This window comes from Mytilus californianus, unplaced genomic scaffold (genome assembly GCF_021869535.1).
Source record: "Mytilus californianus isolate M0D057914Y unplaced genomic scaffold, xbMytCali1.0.p SCAF_7, whole genome shotgun sequence".
NCBI classification, from domain to species: Eukaryota; Metazoa; Mollusca; class Bivalvia; order Mytilida; family Mytilidae; genus Mytilus; species Mytilus californianus.
The window spans coordinates 91,183,808-91,200,171 of record NW_026262723.1 but is presented as its reverse complement, the minus strand read 5'-3'; the positions used below and the strand labels follow the sequence as shown (position 1 = coordinate 91,200,171).

The window sequence follows — 16,364 nt, the reverse complement described above, 5'->3', positions numbered from 1 at the left end:
ATTAAAACAAACGATAGGAATTAAGAAAGAAATACAGGAAGCTTATGCAAAAACTCCGAAATTTCCTTGAAATGTTAAAATTGAGACAAAAGACATGATTTACTGTTATAAAAGAGGCGAAAGATACCAAAGGGACATTCAAACTCATAAGTCGAAAATAAACTGACAACGCCTTGGCTAAAAAAGAAAAAGACAAACAGACAAACAATAGTACACAAAAGTACACAAAACACAACATAGAAAACTAAAGACTGAGCAACACGAACCCCACCAAAAACTGGGGGTGATCTCAGGTGCTCCGGAAGGGTAAGCAGATCCTGCTCCACTGTGGCACCTGTTGTGTTGCTCATGTTAGTACAAACCCGGTAATAAGTCTAAATCGGTAGGTCACATTCGGGGAAAAGGGGACGGGATTGAAGTTACGACATTCGGAACATATCCGCTATCATCTGTGAAACGGATATTCCATAACGGTCAACCAACTCGTGATGGCATCCGTAAAATTTACGAAGGGATGATTTCAACTTCACCACTTGGAACTCTTGGTTTTATAGCTTCCTTGTGAGCAGCAACCCTCTATCAAGGAAATCATGATAGGAAATACAAGCCCTGGAATATCGTATCAACTGGGAGATATATATATATACTCCGTATGCAGGCGCTGCTGGAATGTTGCTACATAGAAATGGAAAGTTCACAATTGGGAAGCTGAAATCATCTCTTTTGTCGTAAAGATTTGTTTACAACCGACTATAAATCTCATTTAAGGGTAAATTTAAATCCATTTTAAACGGCCATCAGTTCCGTTGCACATGCACTTGGGGAATGGACCCCCTCTTTTCTTTATATATTTGTTTTGTGTTTTTATATTTTTTCTAGTGAATATTCCTTAATAATTTAAATTATTATCACTTATTGAATGTGTCTTTGCTCTTATTCATACGATTTGACAGTAACAGTAGTTTATATATGATGCCATCTGTTCTTAATTTCCACAGTGGAAGAGGTAAACGGACCTATGTGCTATATCCTGAATGTCACACGTGCACTTGAGTCCAAGGAAAATACAATGTACTCCACAAAAGATATCTCTAATAGTTCCTTTAGATAGTACAATAAAAACTAATTTTTTGCTGATTAGTACGAACGCTTTAAAAATGGGGAAGAATTCAGATGATTCGTAAAGGTAAGCAGTTCCTCCTACACACATTGAAGCGTTGGAGGCACATGCTCCGGTTTCTTCCGTCATAACAACGCCTGATGTAATTTTCAAATCGTCTTCTTTGGTAGGTTAATCCTGTTTTTTTCTTTGTATATTTGTCAAATTACAATTTACAAAACAGATATTAATGGCCATTGGGGACCACAATCTACATCTTCCCTTCTCGCCCCATCTTCCCTAATTCCAAGGCATATTTGAAAAATCGTGCATTTTCCTTTTTATTAAGGAATATGTAAGCAAAAGGATCAGGCTACAATTTTTAACCGGATTTTCGAAGGAAATATCGGTTATTAAAATGGTGATGTACGGCGGGCGGCTGGGCGGATCTACGGGCGGCTGCCAAACAGTGTCAGCACAATAACTCGAAAACGCTTTAACAAATTTTTTTCAAATTTAAATATGTTGTTTCCTGGGACTTAATGAAGGTCTAGTTCAATTTTCAAGATATTAGATTATCTCCTTTGTGAGTTATCGCCATTTTTAATATCCAAAAGTGGAATTTTTAAATATTTTACTTTTGTTATCTTTTTTATGACTAAGAATAATGTCTTATCTCACAATAAAAATTGGAGTGACAGATTTATTTGAAAATTATCTATTTCCTAAGTGGTAATGATTATAAGCTATATTATTAGACATTTTGAAGTTAATTACATTATTAATTATTAATTAGATCTGGGTAATATCTTAGCATATAATATCATTGGAGTGACAGATTTATTAGAAAATTTTCTGTTTCCTGATAAGATCTGTAGGACTGTATATATAAAGTTTGAATTTTACTAGTAGGACTGTATAAATGAAATTTGAAATTTACTGTTCATTATTAGACATTTTGTAGATAATTAAGTCTCCCTAAACCATATATATTCTTACCCCCACCCCCTTTCAATTTGAGAATGTGCTTTTATCTTGTAAACGGTTGAGATCCCCATCCCTAAACCATATATATTCTTGTACGGGACAATAACACAAATCAAATGAAATATAGGGGAAGTCCATGGGGGTCACCCCCACCCCCTTCTTTTTGAAAACTTGTAAACGGTCAAGATCCCCACCCCGAAACCATATATATTGTTGTATGGGACAATAAAAAAAGTCTAATGAAATAAAAGGCGAGTCCCCTGGGGTCACCCCACCCCATCCTGTTTAAGAACTTGTAAACCGTCGGGATCCCCACCCCTAAACCATATATATTCTTGAATGGGACAATAAAACAAATCAAATGATATATAGGGGAAGTCCACGGGGGTCACCCCCACCCCCCTTCTTTTTGATAACTTGAAAACAGTCGAGATCCCCACCCCTAAACCATATATATTCTTGAATGGGACAATAAAACAAATCAAATGAAATTGAGGGGCAGTCCCCTGTGGTCACCCCCACCCCCCTTTTTTTGAAAACTTGTAAACGGTCAAAATCTCCACCCCGAAACCATATATATTCTTGTATGGGACAATCAAACAAATCAAATGAAATACAAGGCGAGTCCCCTGGGGTCACCCCACCCCCTCCTGTTTAAGAACTTGTAAACGGTCGAGATACCCACCCCTAAACCATATATATTCTTGTATGGGACAATAACACAAATCAAATGAAATATAGGGGAAGTCCATGGGGGTCACCCCCTCCCCCTTTCTTTTTGAAAACTTGTAAACGGTCAAGATCCACACCCTGAAACTATATATATTCTTGTATGGGACAATGAAACAAATCAAATAAAAAATAAAAGGCGAGTCCCCTGGGGTCACCCCCACCCCCTCCTGTTTGAAAACTTGTAAACGGTCGAGATCCCACCCCTAAACCATATATATTCTTGTATGCAATAAAACAAATCAAATGAAATATAGGGGAAGTCCATGGGGGTCGACCCCACCCCCCCCTTCTTTTTGATAACTTGTAAACGGTCTAGATCCCTACCCCTAAACCATATTAATTCTTGAATGGGACAATAAAACAAATCAAATGAAATTAAGGGGAAATCCCCTGGGGTAACCCCCACCCCCCTCTTTTTGAAAACTAGTAAACGGTCAAGATCTCCATGCGGAAACCATATCTGTTTAAGAACTTGTAAACAGTCAAGATCCCTACCCCTAAACCATATATATTCTTGTACAGGACAAAAATACAAATCATATGAAATAAAGGGAGAGTCTCTTGGGGATCACCCCCCCCCCCCCCCCCCTTTTTGAGAACTTGTAATCGGTCGAGATCTCCACCCCTAAACCATATAAATTCCTGTTCGTAATTTCAAGAAGATTTGAATGACATACAGGGTCAATCCATAGGCGTCACTAATGCATATCATAAACCAATTTGTACTGGACATTGCCCAATGTCAACCGACAATGGGAATGACGAATTATTGGAGCTTTGTTTGGGAGACTTCGTAACAGCATTCTGTTACAATTATTTCTTGTTACTGATAAGTTTTATAGATTTTGAAATGACATTGTATTAATGATAAATAAAATTTTGGATTTTTTTCTTCTTTTCTTTTGTGGCAAGTTCGTTTGTTATTCTGTAAAAACTAATTTTCTGAATGCTATATATATTTTTTTGTTGATGAAGTAAACTCCTTTAAAAACTAAGCTTATATTGTCTATTAATAAACATATATTTAGATTTCTGATTTTGGGCCCAGTTTTCAAGTTGGTCCAAATTGATGTCCAAAATTAAACTGTGTTTGATTTCAACATAAATTGAATATATATAGGGTTCTTTGAAATGCTTAATCTAAACCTGTATTTCTTTTCATTATTAATAAGATAATACCACATTGAGGTTCAAAGGGTCCTAAATTACACTTTTGATTAATTTCATCAAAAATTGAATTCTTTGGTTCTTTGATATGCTGATTCTAGCAATGTTTGAGTGTTAAATCATATCTAATTTTAGAGAACTTAGTCATCACTGGTTGTTGTTATTATATTATTGATTATAATTTGAAAAATTGCATCATATCTTATTTTAGAGAACTATTTATCCAGTTTGAGTTATTTCCCTTTGCACAGAAAATATTATGGATAAAATTAACCTGTGTTTCATTTCAACATAAATTAAATATTTTATAAATTATATAAATGATTCAACAAAAAAATTATTTATGGGGTTCTTTGAAATGCCGAATCTAACCATGTATTGAGAGATTTTGGATTGTGGGCTCCTTTATCAAATTAGTCCACATTGAGGTCCAAAGGGTCTTAAATTAAACTTTTGTCTGATTTCATCAAAAATTGAATTCTTGGGGTTCTTTGATATGCTGATTCTAATATGTACTTAGATTTTGGATATTGGGACCATAATAGGTATTTAAATGTCCAATTTCAAGTATTTCAGTTCTTAAACCACATTCGTTTTGTGTCACAAACCTATGCTGTGTCAAATATTAAATCACAATCCAAATTCAGAGCTGTTTTAAGCTTAAATGTAGTGTCCATACTTGCTCAACTGTTTAAACTGGCAGAAAACCCTGGCCGTGTTGGGCGCAACTTTTTGGAAGTTTTGGTCCTCGGTGCTCTTCAGCTTTGTACTTGTTTTGGCTTTCAAACTTTTTTCATCTGAGCGTCACTGGTTGGTCTTGTGTGGACGAGACGCGCGTCTGGCATATTGAATTTTAAGCCTAGTACCTTTTGTTAGCTATTATTCGTGTGTTTCTTTGTCCTATTTGTTCTCCCATTTATTTGTATTGTGGTCCTGTCATGTGATGTTGTCGTTTTGGTGTTGTGTTTGACGTTGCCATAAAAGCGGGAGGTTTGGCATGCCACAAAACCAGGTTCAACCCACCATTTTTTTCTTAAAATGTCCTGTACCAAGTCAGGAAAATGGCCATTGTTATATTATAGTTCGTTTCTGTGTGTGTTACATTTTAATGTTGTGTTTTTGTTGTGTCGTTGTTCTCCTCTTATATTTGATGCGTTTCCCTCAGTTTTAGTTTGTAACCCGGATTTGTTTTTATCTCTATCGATTTATGAGTTTTCGAACAGCGGTATACTACTGTTGCCTTTATTTAGGGTTCGACCTCTGCAGGAAAATCCGGTTTGCTATCACTCTGACAGCCTCTTGTTTAATTTAATTCGCTTTACATATTTACTTCGTTGACACTCGTATAATGGTATAAACTACATTTCATGTGCAGGATAATTTTATATCAAAGATACGAAGCAAAAGTTTGCAGCAGATACTCAGGCCAAGACTGACCGTCGAGTTCAGCATGGTACATTAACTCAAGTATTTTCTATTCAGTATTTTATACTGATGTTAACAAAGTTTCGGATTTTGCTTTAAACAACTACTAGCTTCCTTTTTTTTCTTTTATTTTTTCTCCATTATAATGAATAGATTGAGACACATGTGAGATCACGGGTGGCTTAATTGCAATATATTGTTATGCCTATTTTCAATATTTTGATTATTAGTATACAACACAGTTGTGCTGCAAGAAGCCATTCACCATCAGAAAACTTGCATGTCTTCAAGATTTTTTTTTATTATTTATTATTATTAGTTACATTCCCTGTCGAGATTACTCATTTAGTTTCTCCCAAAGTAGGGTTGTATCGACATGAAATTAATAAATGGTTAAAAAAGAAATAATATAGCTTACTATAAGGCAGCGAATGCTTTGTTTAATCAAAATAAAATAAGGAATTGTGATGGAGTTTAAAACAGAATTGTCCTATAGTACATTTGACACTGACATGGATATTTTTTCAGAAAATTTCTAAGACTGGGAATGTTAGTGGATTGACAGATACATCAAAATACACAGGGGCTCACAAGGAGAGGTTCGATGAATTTGGCAAAGGAAAGGGTATCGATGGAAGAGAGTATCGATATGAAGAAACAGGTTACGTCACAGGATACAAAGGAGACGGTTCAAAACAATAATGACCACACATACAATGCAAATAATGTACTTTAATACACTGCAGCAGAGATATATATATATCGTATGACTATCTCTTATTTTTGTCAGGCAACGCGTAATATTATTGACAAAATAAATATTTAATACGATTTTCTTTTCGATTAAAAAAAAAATAAGTGAATGGTACGTTTAAACGCCGAATCTATTTTATAAATACAAAAAACAATGAAAGACCGAATATGGGCGGCCAATATTTCAGCCTTAAAAGATGTTTGTCAAGGGATGTTGTAAACACACCAGTAGATGTTTGTCAAGGGATGTTGTAAACACACCAGTAGATGTTTTGGGTTATTTGTGTCATTTGGTAGCTGTCTCCTGGAGGTATCCCACAAATTTCCTTTTCTGCTATTCAAAATACTGAGAATATAAAATAAAACGCCCAGAATAAGCAATGACAGAATATGGATTAACTCGTATTTATAATGTTTACTGAGGTCTAGCGTCTGTCGATTGAGTTTCGAGTTTAGGAAAATTCGATGTGCACTTAACTTCACAAACTACAACAAAATGTAATGCGTTCAAAATGTATTCCAAACGATAGCGTGGTCTTAATTTCAAAGTTCAGTGACATGGTTACGGGTTTATTAGTATCGAGTTAAGATAGATGTGAAGCAGATGTAATTTATTGTGATATAAATCGAAGTTTTCGAAATACAATAAAAATGTATATATGTAGTACGTTTTCATTACAAATGGGTTTTTTTCTTCAAAGGGTATGGTTATTTCCTTTATACAAAAAAGTTGCAAGCCCTTAAATTGCTCATTGACACTACATGAGGCTTAAAAGCTTTTAGAATTTCAAGTAATAAAAATTTAGCTCTTTGAAAGAAATGGTTCCATTTGTTGTTAAATGTCACTTCAAAGGTCCACTGCAATAGTTTCGAAGCGAAATCGGATGAACCACACTAAAGTGTTCTTTTTGTTACATATGAAATGCAAAAGTTTTTAATCGGTAGGTATTTATCAAATTAAAGATCATTCTAATATTTACTTCAAAATTGGTTCAGGGATCGATTGTGGAAATAGTTATGTGAAACCTACAATTTCCCATTCTTCTCATGAATTCGAATAATGATTTCTGACTGGCCTTCTTGCGTCGTAACGGGGGCAATGTTCATTCTTTAAATTCAGGGAATTAAAAAGTGAAAGTTTACCTTATGAATCATTTTTAGCATTAATTTTTGTCATTTTGTTTTTGTGAAACTAGATTTTTTAGTTAATGAAATTTGTCCAAAACCCTAATCCAATCCCCTTGACACACCGAAGCCTTTAACAACCCAAAGACTCACTTGTGATAATTTTTCAAACTATACGCCGCTGATTTTACGTTTAACTTCACAGAATTCCTCAAGATATGGTCCTTTAAGGTATTAAGCTTTTTGTGGCTTGCAATCAGTTCTAGGTTCCGTACGTGATATGACGGATGTTAGTAATTTATGAATAAGGTCTCAAAATACACCTTAATCAAATATACACACATCATTCATTTCATAAAAAAAACTATGTCTTTTGATTGATTGCTGTTCGTTTAACGTCCAGTGGAAAATATCTCGTGCATATTCAAGATGGGAACAAAGGCTTGTTTTGCGTGCAGCTTTACAGGACAATGGTATGAATACTGCGTAAAATTGATATACTACATTTATCTTAATCGTTTAATATTACATTTAATAAAGTAATTATGCAAATATTAAAAAGAGAGGTGGTTTTAATAACACAGAAAACAAATTGGTAAATTAATTAATTTTTAAATGTGCTTTACATTTGCAAGTCCTTGATTTTAAAGAAAAAAAGACCAGTATAAAAATAAGGATATTTGGTAGGATTGCCAATGACACAAATATCCACTAGAATCCAAAATGACGTGGGTTTAAGCAACTGTTACCGCACGGCCTTCAACAATGCGCAAAACCCATGCTGCTATAAAAGACCCCGACATGACAAAATGTGGAAGTTTAAACGAGAAAAATAACGGCCTGATTTATGACAAAACAATAAACGGAAAACAAATATGACAGAAAGAGACCAAAATAACCACTACATAACAAGCTCCTGACTTGGGACAGGCACATAAAGAATGTGGCGGTGAGATCTTAATCCTACTCCAATTGGTACGAAGCACTGAAAGATAGTTATTCAGGGCCAATAACAACTAATACATAAATCATGTTCTCCCAGACTAATTAGTACCAATCAGTACACATCCAACGAATTTTGTGTAAAGACGTCATAAACAGCCTGAGAAAGGCATTAATTTGTACAACGCCAAAATAAAAGTACATATTATCTGCAGGATGTGGGACCACACGTTTGCATAACTGTATGCATTGTAGTAATACATATAAAATACTTGCATGCTTTGCCAAATTGAAGTATATATTGTAATATGTTCAAAAATATCATAAAATGAAAGTCAAGTAGCTTGTTGTCAAACTGCAGGTTGTGAAAAATGACACATTTTGTATGGAGAAAAAGCATCGTAATGTGAATAGAAGTTAATCTAAATGATAGAATTTTAAAATAAAACATGAGAAGATAGCTCTTATCATAAAAATGCTTTCACAATATCAAAAGAAAAATGGGATCTATGTTACGAAATATCTGACTAAGGAGGTTATATGACCTGCTTGTTCCGTCTTAATAATTTACCAGTTATCATATTAGTTCCCTTGGGCAAATTTCCTTAGTATAATGAGGGAATTCTTGATTATATAAAGCAAAAACAGCACCAAGGTAATGCTGAGAGTTATTTACTGCATCAATGAAATTGAATTTTGTCAGATGTATATTGAGATTAGCCATACACTATGACACATAACAATACGGGAACCTGTCTGCTATTAAAAGGCTGGATATATTACATTTGGTGATTCTAGCAGACAAGGCCTATTTTGCCTATTTTTTTAAAAATCATTTGAACTTGAAGAAGTAAAGCTAAAAAGGTAGTATTTGAAACTGCATATTCACTGCTGCTACTTGATTTTTCGCTTGCATCGCTCTCAGTAATCCTCCTTTTTATGGCCCCGCCGTCACCGGAGGGGGCATTAAGTGTTACCCTTGTCCGTCCGTACGTACGTACGTCTCAAAATTGGTTTCCGTTCTGTATAACTTTAGTTTGCCTAAACGAAATGTTATGAAACTTTTACACTATGCTTATAACCACATAACACAGAAAATTTCGAATTTGGGTGGCGTCAGTTTTACCGTTCTCCAGTTATGACCCTTTATAGCGTTATATGCAAGCGGGGGCATCACCTGTGTCCCATGGACACATCCTCCATTTTTTTCTTACAATTTTGGGACTTGATAACTTTAAAATAAAATTTGTAATTTGAAGCGTGTTAAACGATTGAACATTAAATATGTATATGAATAAGTGGGATACTGAAACATTCATGTACATTTGTATAACTACGATCGTTTCTTTAATATATGACATTAACTGCATAAAGCCAATAAAGTCAGATGAAGAAAAAATAAAACCCTTTACATATGGGAGACTGAGACGTCTATAATATTGCCACAACTTATGTTCATTCCCTGTTGCCATTCTTGCATATAAAATATGTTTAAACTAGATTTAATGTACTCACAATATTATAAGGCTGGTGACAGAAATCACTTACTTTCGTCAAGTAATTTTATATTTAAAATTAAATTTAAATATAGAATCCCTTGCTTTCGTGATGTTCAATGGCATGTTACCTTTTTTGGCTCAGTAACGTTTAACACTAGGCCGCGTCCGTATTGCTTAATTATTTTTTTGCAGTTACGTCACGTTAAATGGTCTGTTGTTTGTCATTTTTTCTTTTTGTCTTGAAGCCATGGTGTGTTCAATTTCACGAATTATGAAAAATGTAGAGAGAATCATTTCCCGCCAATTTTTCAATGGCTTAACTTGAAAACAAGGTCACCGGAACCCTTCATTTTTTTCTGCATTTTTTTGTTCCATTATTTTGTATACTATCAAATTATAACAGTCTTTAATAAAGCTTGTTATTATGAAACAGAGTAGCGAACATCCTTAACTTACTCACTAATAAAGGATAGAATTTGATATCATCAGGAACGTATAGATATACTTTTCCCAGATATCATTGAGGTGTATCTTTGAGTATGATTAAGTGGGATTAGTCGCCTGTGTTATAAATAATTTGTGCTTCTCAGTTCTTCCACAGGATTTTAGTAAGAAGCAACAGTAATAAAAGAATACTTAGTTATTCTATAACATTTTCGAATCGTATTTATTAAAGAAATTAGGCTCACCGCAAAGTGTCCGTTATTGGGTATCATTTTTACTCATAATTTTGGTTATTGGCTTTATTTGCTAGTTACGTCCCTTTTGAAAGTTTGCAGAGCGGCAATGTGCACGAGCGACGAAAATCGTCTGGAAATCTCAACTGCAACTGGTTTGGAATGCAATACAAACATTTCAGTCCGGTAAACTTGACTTTTTTAATGTTATAACAGACACGTTGCACCTTTCCAATGTAACTTCAATACTACATGAATGATGATATCTTTGTCAAAAACAAATCTTCTAAAAATCGCTGCAGTTGGCCTGAGACTAATAATCATTTTGTGTTATAGTAAGTAGTCTTAGAGTTGGCCAACCTCCCTGCCCTCCCCCTTAAAACACATAAAAAAGACCCCAAAACCCACCACTTCCATCATTCCCGCCACAACCATAAACGTTCAATGCCAATGGATCATCTGCACTTTAATCACAAAACTGCATACTGGTTTATTTGTCTGCCATTACTGGACATCACAAGGGTTCCCGTAATATTTTGATGCCACAATAGAAAATGTCTGACACCACAAAGGAAAAGCAATTATTGAATGACATCAATGGTTCAAGTGTTGCAAATTCTGAGGTGAAGTCACAGATTCCCAAATATAGATAAGGTCTATATTTTTATATATCATAAAAATAAGAGGATTATGTGAAGTGGTATGTTTGCCAATGAGACACCTCTCCATCAAAGACCAAATGAGATAGAAGGTTAGCAACTGTAGGTCAGTGTACGAGCATTTACAATGAGCAAAACCCAATCCGTATAGCATGATATTAAAAGGCCCCGAAATGACAAATGTAAAACAATACATATACAGAATGTGGATAGGTTAAACATGTTGCACCAACCCTCCCCTAACCTGTGACAGTGGTGTAACAGCACAACATAAGAACAAATTATAAAAATCAATTGAAAAGGGCATCACTTTTCAGATTGATACAAACCACTACTATCAAAGCATACTGGTGTGAAATAATTAGATGTATTGAAGATATTATCCTGTTTACGTTTTATTTCTGAATGTATACAGACTTCTATTTTTTATTAAATTACGTTCCATTTTACTATATATATGAAGAATTATTTTGTAATCAGTTTTCAACTTATAACTATTTTTATGAATTAACATAATTTTCAGCACTAGAATGTTAAGATGGGCAAACATAAGGGGAGTAACTCTTAAAAGAATTTATTATGAAAAACTTGTTTATTTGGGGGGCTAGCTTGGACAATGTGCTTCATACAGAACAAAGGCATTCAATATTGTCAAATATCATTATCTAATGGGCCAATAGTTTTCTTTTATTAAGTTAAAAAAAATTTCGTTTGTGTACATCTGTCATTGTCTGTATGCGCTGTTTGTGTACAAATATAAAATTTCAGATTGTGTCACTGGTCAGCGCTTTTGACATTAGTGAAGCCAAAAGATTGTTGTTAGAAGTCATAAATTAACTCTTTATCAATTAAAACACAAAAGAATCCAGTAACAAGTGCTAATTAATTAAATCTAATCAACTGCAGATATAGGACCATGCTCTGAAATAAGGACCGCAGGTCCACTGTGCTTTCAGTTTCAGGGCCTAGGGAGAACACTGGATGTACAATAAAAGCAAATTATTTGTTCCCCATGCTTGGTAATCTTGTGGAAGAGCTACACAAAAAACGATAACTCAGTCACAATACCTGAAAATTGTTTTTTTTTCTTATGTTCTTGTTTCATGCTTTATTCTAGATAACAGATCTGGTCCGAAAACATATGAAGAATAATAACTAATTCCAATAGAGTATATATACATGTACCATTCATGTGATATTGAAATCTGTATTAATTCTATTTAAGAATGTGTTAAAATGATTATACCATAAAATTCACATAATTTCATTTATTTCTCAGTATTATTGTGTTTATTACTGTTTTCCTCCAGCTATGGTTGTCTTTTGGGGTGTTCAGTTGTGTAATGTGGTGAAAAGACCAACCCCTTCCACAAGAACAACATAAACCTAGAAAGAAGCATGGGAAACAAAAAATATTATTATATTGTACCTCATTAACATAAAAAATACTTTATTCTAACTACAATTTGAAAAAAATGCAGGTAATCTGCAGTATTTCTCCCAACCCTGTAACAGGTTATCAGTCAGAACACCCAAAAAGACCACCAAACCCTCAGGCAAACATTTTTATTATACCCTACACAACAAATCATATCCACACAACAAAGTGTTGTAGGGTAAAACTATAATGTTTTTGACTCGTCTGTCAGTCCTGTTCTAGTCATTGCAACTCCGGATCGATCGATCCTCTCAAACCACACAACAGAATTTCATGAAACTTTATCAATAATAAGGACATACTATGTAGGTGTGCATATTGATAGGAAATCATGATTCAATTTTTTTTGGACTTTTGTAAGAGTAATGAATCTTTAAACTTAGGAGTCTGGTGAGATTTTGTTTGTCCTGTGACAATGTGGGGGCATGGGGTAATTGAGCATATTCACAAAGGTTCTTTCATTACACAATAAAATGATAAATTAAACATATGTAAAATTTTATCCTTTTATCCTTTTTTCCATATTTTTATTTGAATTTTGATGCTACTAGAGAATCAAAATATACAAAAAACATTTCCTAATTCAGCAAGATTTTTATTTCAGATTCAATTAGCATATAGATCTTGATGTCTTTGATTTTTAATTTATTAATATTAGAGATAAATTGTTCAAATAAGTTCAAAAACTTTATTTAATGTACGTAAGATTAGCACAAATTAAAATTTGTTTTCTCCCTTTGCACAGACCCACAAATATTATAGACTTGCAGGAAATTAATTTTTTGTGGTATAATCTATTAATGATATACTCTTAACGATGTTAGTTTGAATCATGAGGATATTTTTTATACTGGTAAATTCAGTGACATTCATACCTGTGCTTGCAAGGGTTTCTTTCTAATGTTTTTTAAACAATGATATTGAATAATAAAATGCATATAAATTTCAGCTGTTTTAAGCTAGTTATACCTACATGTATTTGAGCAAACCTAGCTTTATAACAAGATATTGGATTTCTGCAAGTTAATAAATGGAGGAGGGCATACTTAAACTTGGATCAATAGAACCAGGGGACAAATTGGGCTGGGATTATCATCAAGCTGCAAGAAATGGAAATAAAAGAAGATTAAGAAAAATTATTGACAAAGGTACATGTATATTCATTATAATGTGAATAATTTTGGTAGAAAATCTCTCTGTATATTTCATAGGTAATATATGACAGGGTTGTAAATCAGTGTTGTCACTCTAAATCACAAGCAATCGCCCTACTACAGTGAATCACTCTGTCAATCGAAAAGTATGTACCCGGTAAGAAGATGTTGAAGGATTGACAATTAGACAACTATCCACCAGAGACCAAATGATTTGGATTTAAGCACCTTACAGCCTTCAACAATGAACAAAATCCACATCTGTCAATCATGTATATATTTTCCTACTAAAACAAGTTCCTCTGGAAACATATGTAATGTTGGGTTTTTGATATCAAGGTGCTACAAAATGACTCATTAAATTTTACTTTCTTCATTGAACCATGAAAATCAAAAACTTATTTAAGTGATTCACTTTATATATGATATCAAAGACTCAACATTCTTCAGTAATGATTAAATAAGACGGTGTCTGACCTACAGGGGTGCTTAATTATATTGTAAAATTTTTGTCACTATATTTACAGGTATTCATGTTGATTATCCTAATAGTCTGGGACAGTCACCTCTGTTTTGTGCATGTTATTTAGATGAAGAAGCTGTTGTGAAAGAACTCATGAAATTTGGAGCAAATCCTAATGAGTAAGACTTTATGAGTATCGAAAGATATTGTACAAGTCTACTTGTCACATTTCAATTGCCACCCTGATAATTTATACTTGTGATACTAATCCCAACATGGTAGAGAATAGGTCCATACAGTTACACACATATTCATAGATTTAAAGGCCCTTGTTCAATGAAATTGAGATCAAATTTTACCCCAGTCCATCTGTCCCAAAAGTTTAGGAGCTAGTTCCTGAGTATACCTTAATTATTTAAATTGATAAGTTAATAGCCTCTTCTCATGTTTGGTAACTTGTGAACATGGACATTATACACAAAGTTAATTAACTCCTTTTATTTTCCCTTTCTGGTTAATCTGGATGTCTAAATGTTTTTATGCTTTTTAACTGTTGTCTTATTTACATACAACATGTATACCTAATATCTACTTTCATTCATATTTATATAAAGTATTACTGTTATTTTAAAATAACTAAAACATGCATGAAGCATTTTACATACTTTTTTGTTGTCAGTTGTATTACTATTATTTAAAAATAATTACTAGATAATTTATGACTTTATGACTGTTTTGTTTTCTCAAAAAGTTGGCAGCCTTGTATGAACAAAGCTAAAACTTCTTTCTTAAATCCAGATGCAAGATATAAAAAAGTAAATTATTTTGATTGTTTTTTATGTATTTTTGTTGTCTAATGTGAATTTATGTGTGTATTACCAATTATTTCAGGAGGAGTAACAATGGCATGACACCTGTGCATGTTGTTGCATACACTTGTAATTTGAACTTAATGAATGAACTGTTAGCTGGTGGCGGAGATTTAAGATTACATGATTCCACTGGAAGATCATCCAAAGAATTTGCATTTCTACAGCCAGAACAGAAAAAAAGAATGAAAATGTTGGAGTTCTTGGAGAAGACTAGATTGTTTGCTTTGACAAAATCAGGAAGGGATCTTAGAGCTTCTTTAAATGGTCCACGTCATAATCATAGGTATGCCAGAAATCAGCAGTTGTTCCTTGTAAAATATAACATTTTTCAGAAATAAAATGTAAGTTTTAAAATTCAGGATTGATATGTTGAAGTCCAGTTAGACTTCAGTAGCTCTAACCAAGTTAGCTATGACACTGTATTTCTTTCCAAATGCAGTGAAAGTATTGTTGGCAGGGGTGGATCCAGGATTTTTGAAAGGGGGGCATAGGATAGACCTTTTTTTGGCTAAAAAACATAAAATACTAGTAAGTGTAAAATGCACTAATTTAACGGTTCCTGACGTGGGGCATATATATTTTATAGAACTTTAAAGTGTAAGGGTCTGAAATGACAATGAAGTTGTGAATGACGGTCGAGAAATGGAGACCTAAAGGCCACACCCAGCAGGTAGGTTGCAGTCTGTCCTTGAAAAAGTACTTAGTATACCAATTTCGCGAAACAGACATTCCAGTCACATCCCTCTCTTTAGTCTTAACTCCTTTTGAAAACATTAAGAAACACAAGAATATTAATTCAAATACCAACAAGAGTTTAGGCACGGACCATTTGATTTTCTGAAAGTGGCCTGGGATTTACATGCGAACCAAAAAAAAATATTATGCACGTTTTTTATACATTTAATGCTAAATAATTTTGTTGGAAATTTTTTTTTCTAATAGCAAAAAAGTGGGCAAGATTATTGTTTTCAACCCAGGTATGGCCAGAATTTTTTTTAAGGCAAAAATCAGGGACAGAATTTTTTTCTCTAAAATATCTCAGACCCCCCCCTCCCCCCCCCCCCCCCCAAAAAAAATCAAATGGTCCGTACCTTAGACTTTTATTCTATCTAGAGATTACTGACTGGGGATCATTATTCAGCAATGTTATTAATGGGCTGGGGCGTGTGGGGTTAAACATGTTTTCGTAGGTAAATATTATAGCTGTGGAACTTTTTTTTATCATGTGAGTGTAATAGAGTATTACGTTCTGTTGAGTGGAATTGTGAAATAGGAGTCGATACGTCCTTGCTCCATCCTTAAAATTTGTCCCTTTGAAGGTGTCATGCTTGTCATCCTCAGCCTTAGCAATGTGTTACTGTAATTTGAATTT

At 33.8% G+C, this 16,364-nt stretch overlaps 2 protein-coding genes across 3 annotated transcripts in view; both read left to right on the top strand.

Moving 5' to 3' along the window:
• The window catches only part of LOC127708738 (tubulin polymerization-promoting protein family member 3-like), a 45,776-nt gene extending 39,378 nt beyond the window's left edge, over nucleotides 1-6,398 (top strand). Inside the window, exon 4 of the mRNA XM_052213865.1 lies at nucleotides 5,939-6,398. Coding sequence (XP_052069825.1) covers nucleotides 5,939-6,112 — 174 coding nt within the window. The 3' untranslated portion in view covers nucleotides 6,113-6,398. The remainder of the gene's footprint in view (nucleotides 1-5,938) is intronic.
• A 4,077-nt stretch (nucleotides 6,399-10,475) lies between these two features.
• Nucleotides 10,476-16,364, top strand: part of LOC127708651 (uncharacterized) — a 50,121-nt gene continuing 44,232 nt past the window's right edge. For both annotated transcript variants that reach the window (XM_052213710.1, XM_052213709.1), the window contains exons 1-4: nucleotides 10,476-10,592; nucleotides 13,453-13,651; nucleotides 14,185-14,299; nucleotides 15,012-15,275. In XM_052213710.1, the coding sequence (XP_052069670.1) occupies nucleotides 13,534-13,651; nucleotides 14,185-14,299; nucleotides 15,012-15,275 (497 nt within the window). In that variant the 5' untranslated portion in view covers nucleotides 10,476-10,592; nucleotides 13,453-13,533. The remainder of the gene's footprint in view (nucleotides 10,593-13,452; nucleotides 13,652-14,184; nucleotides 14,300-15,011; nucleotides 15,276-16,364) is intronic.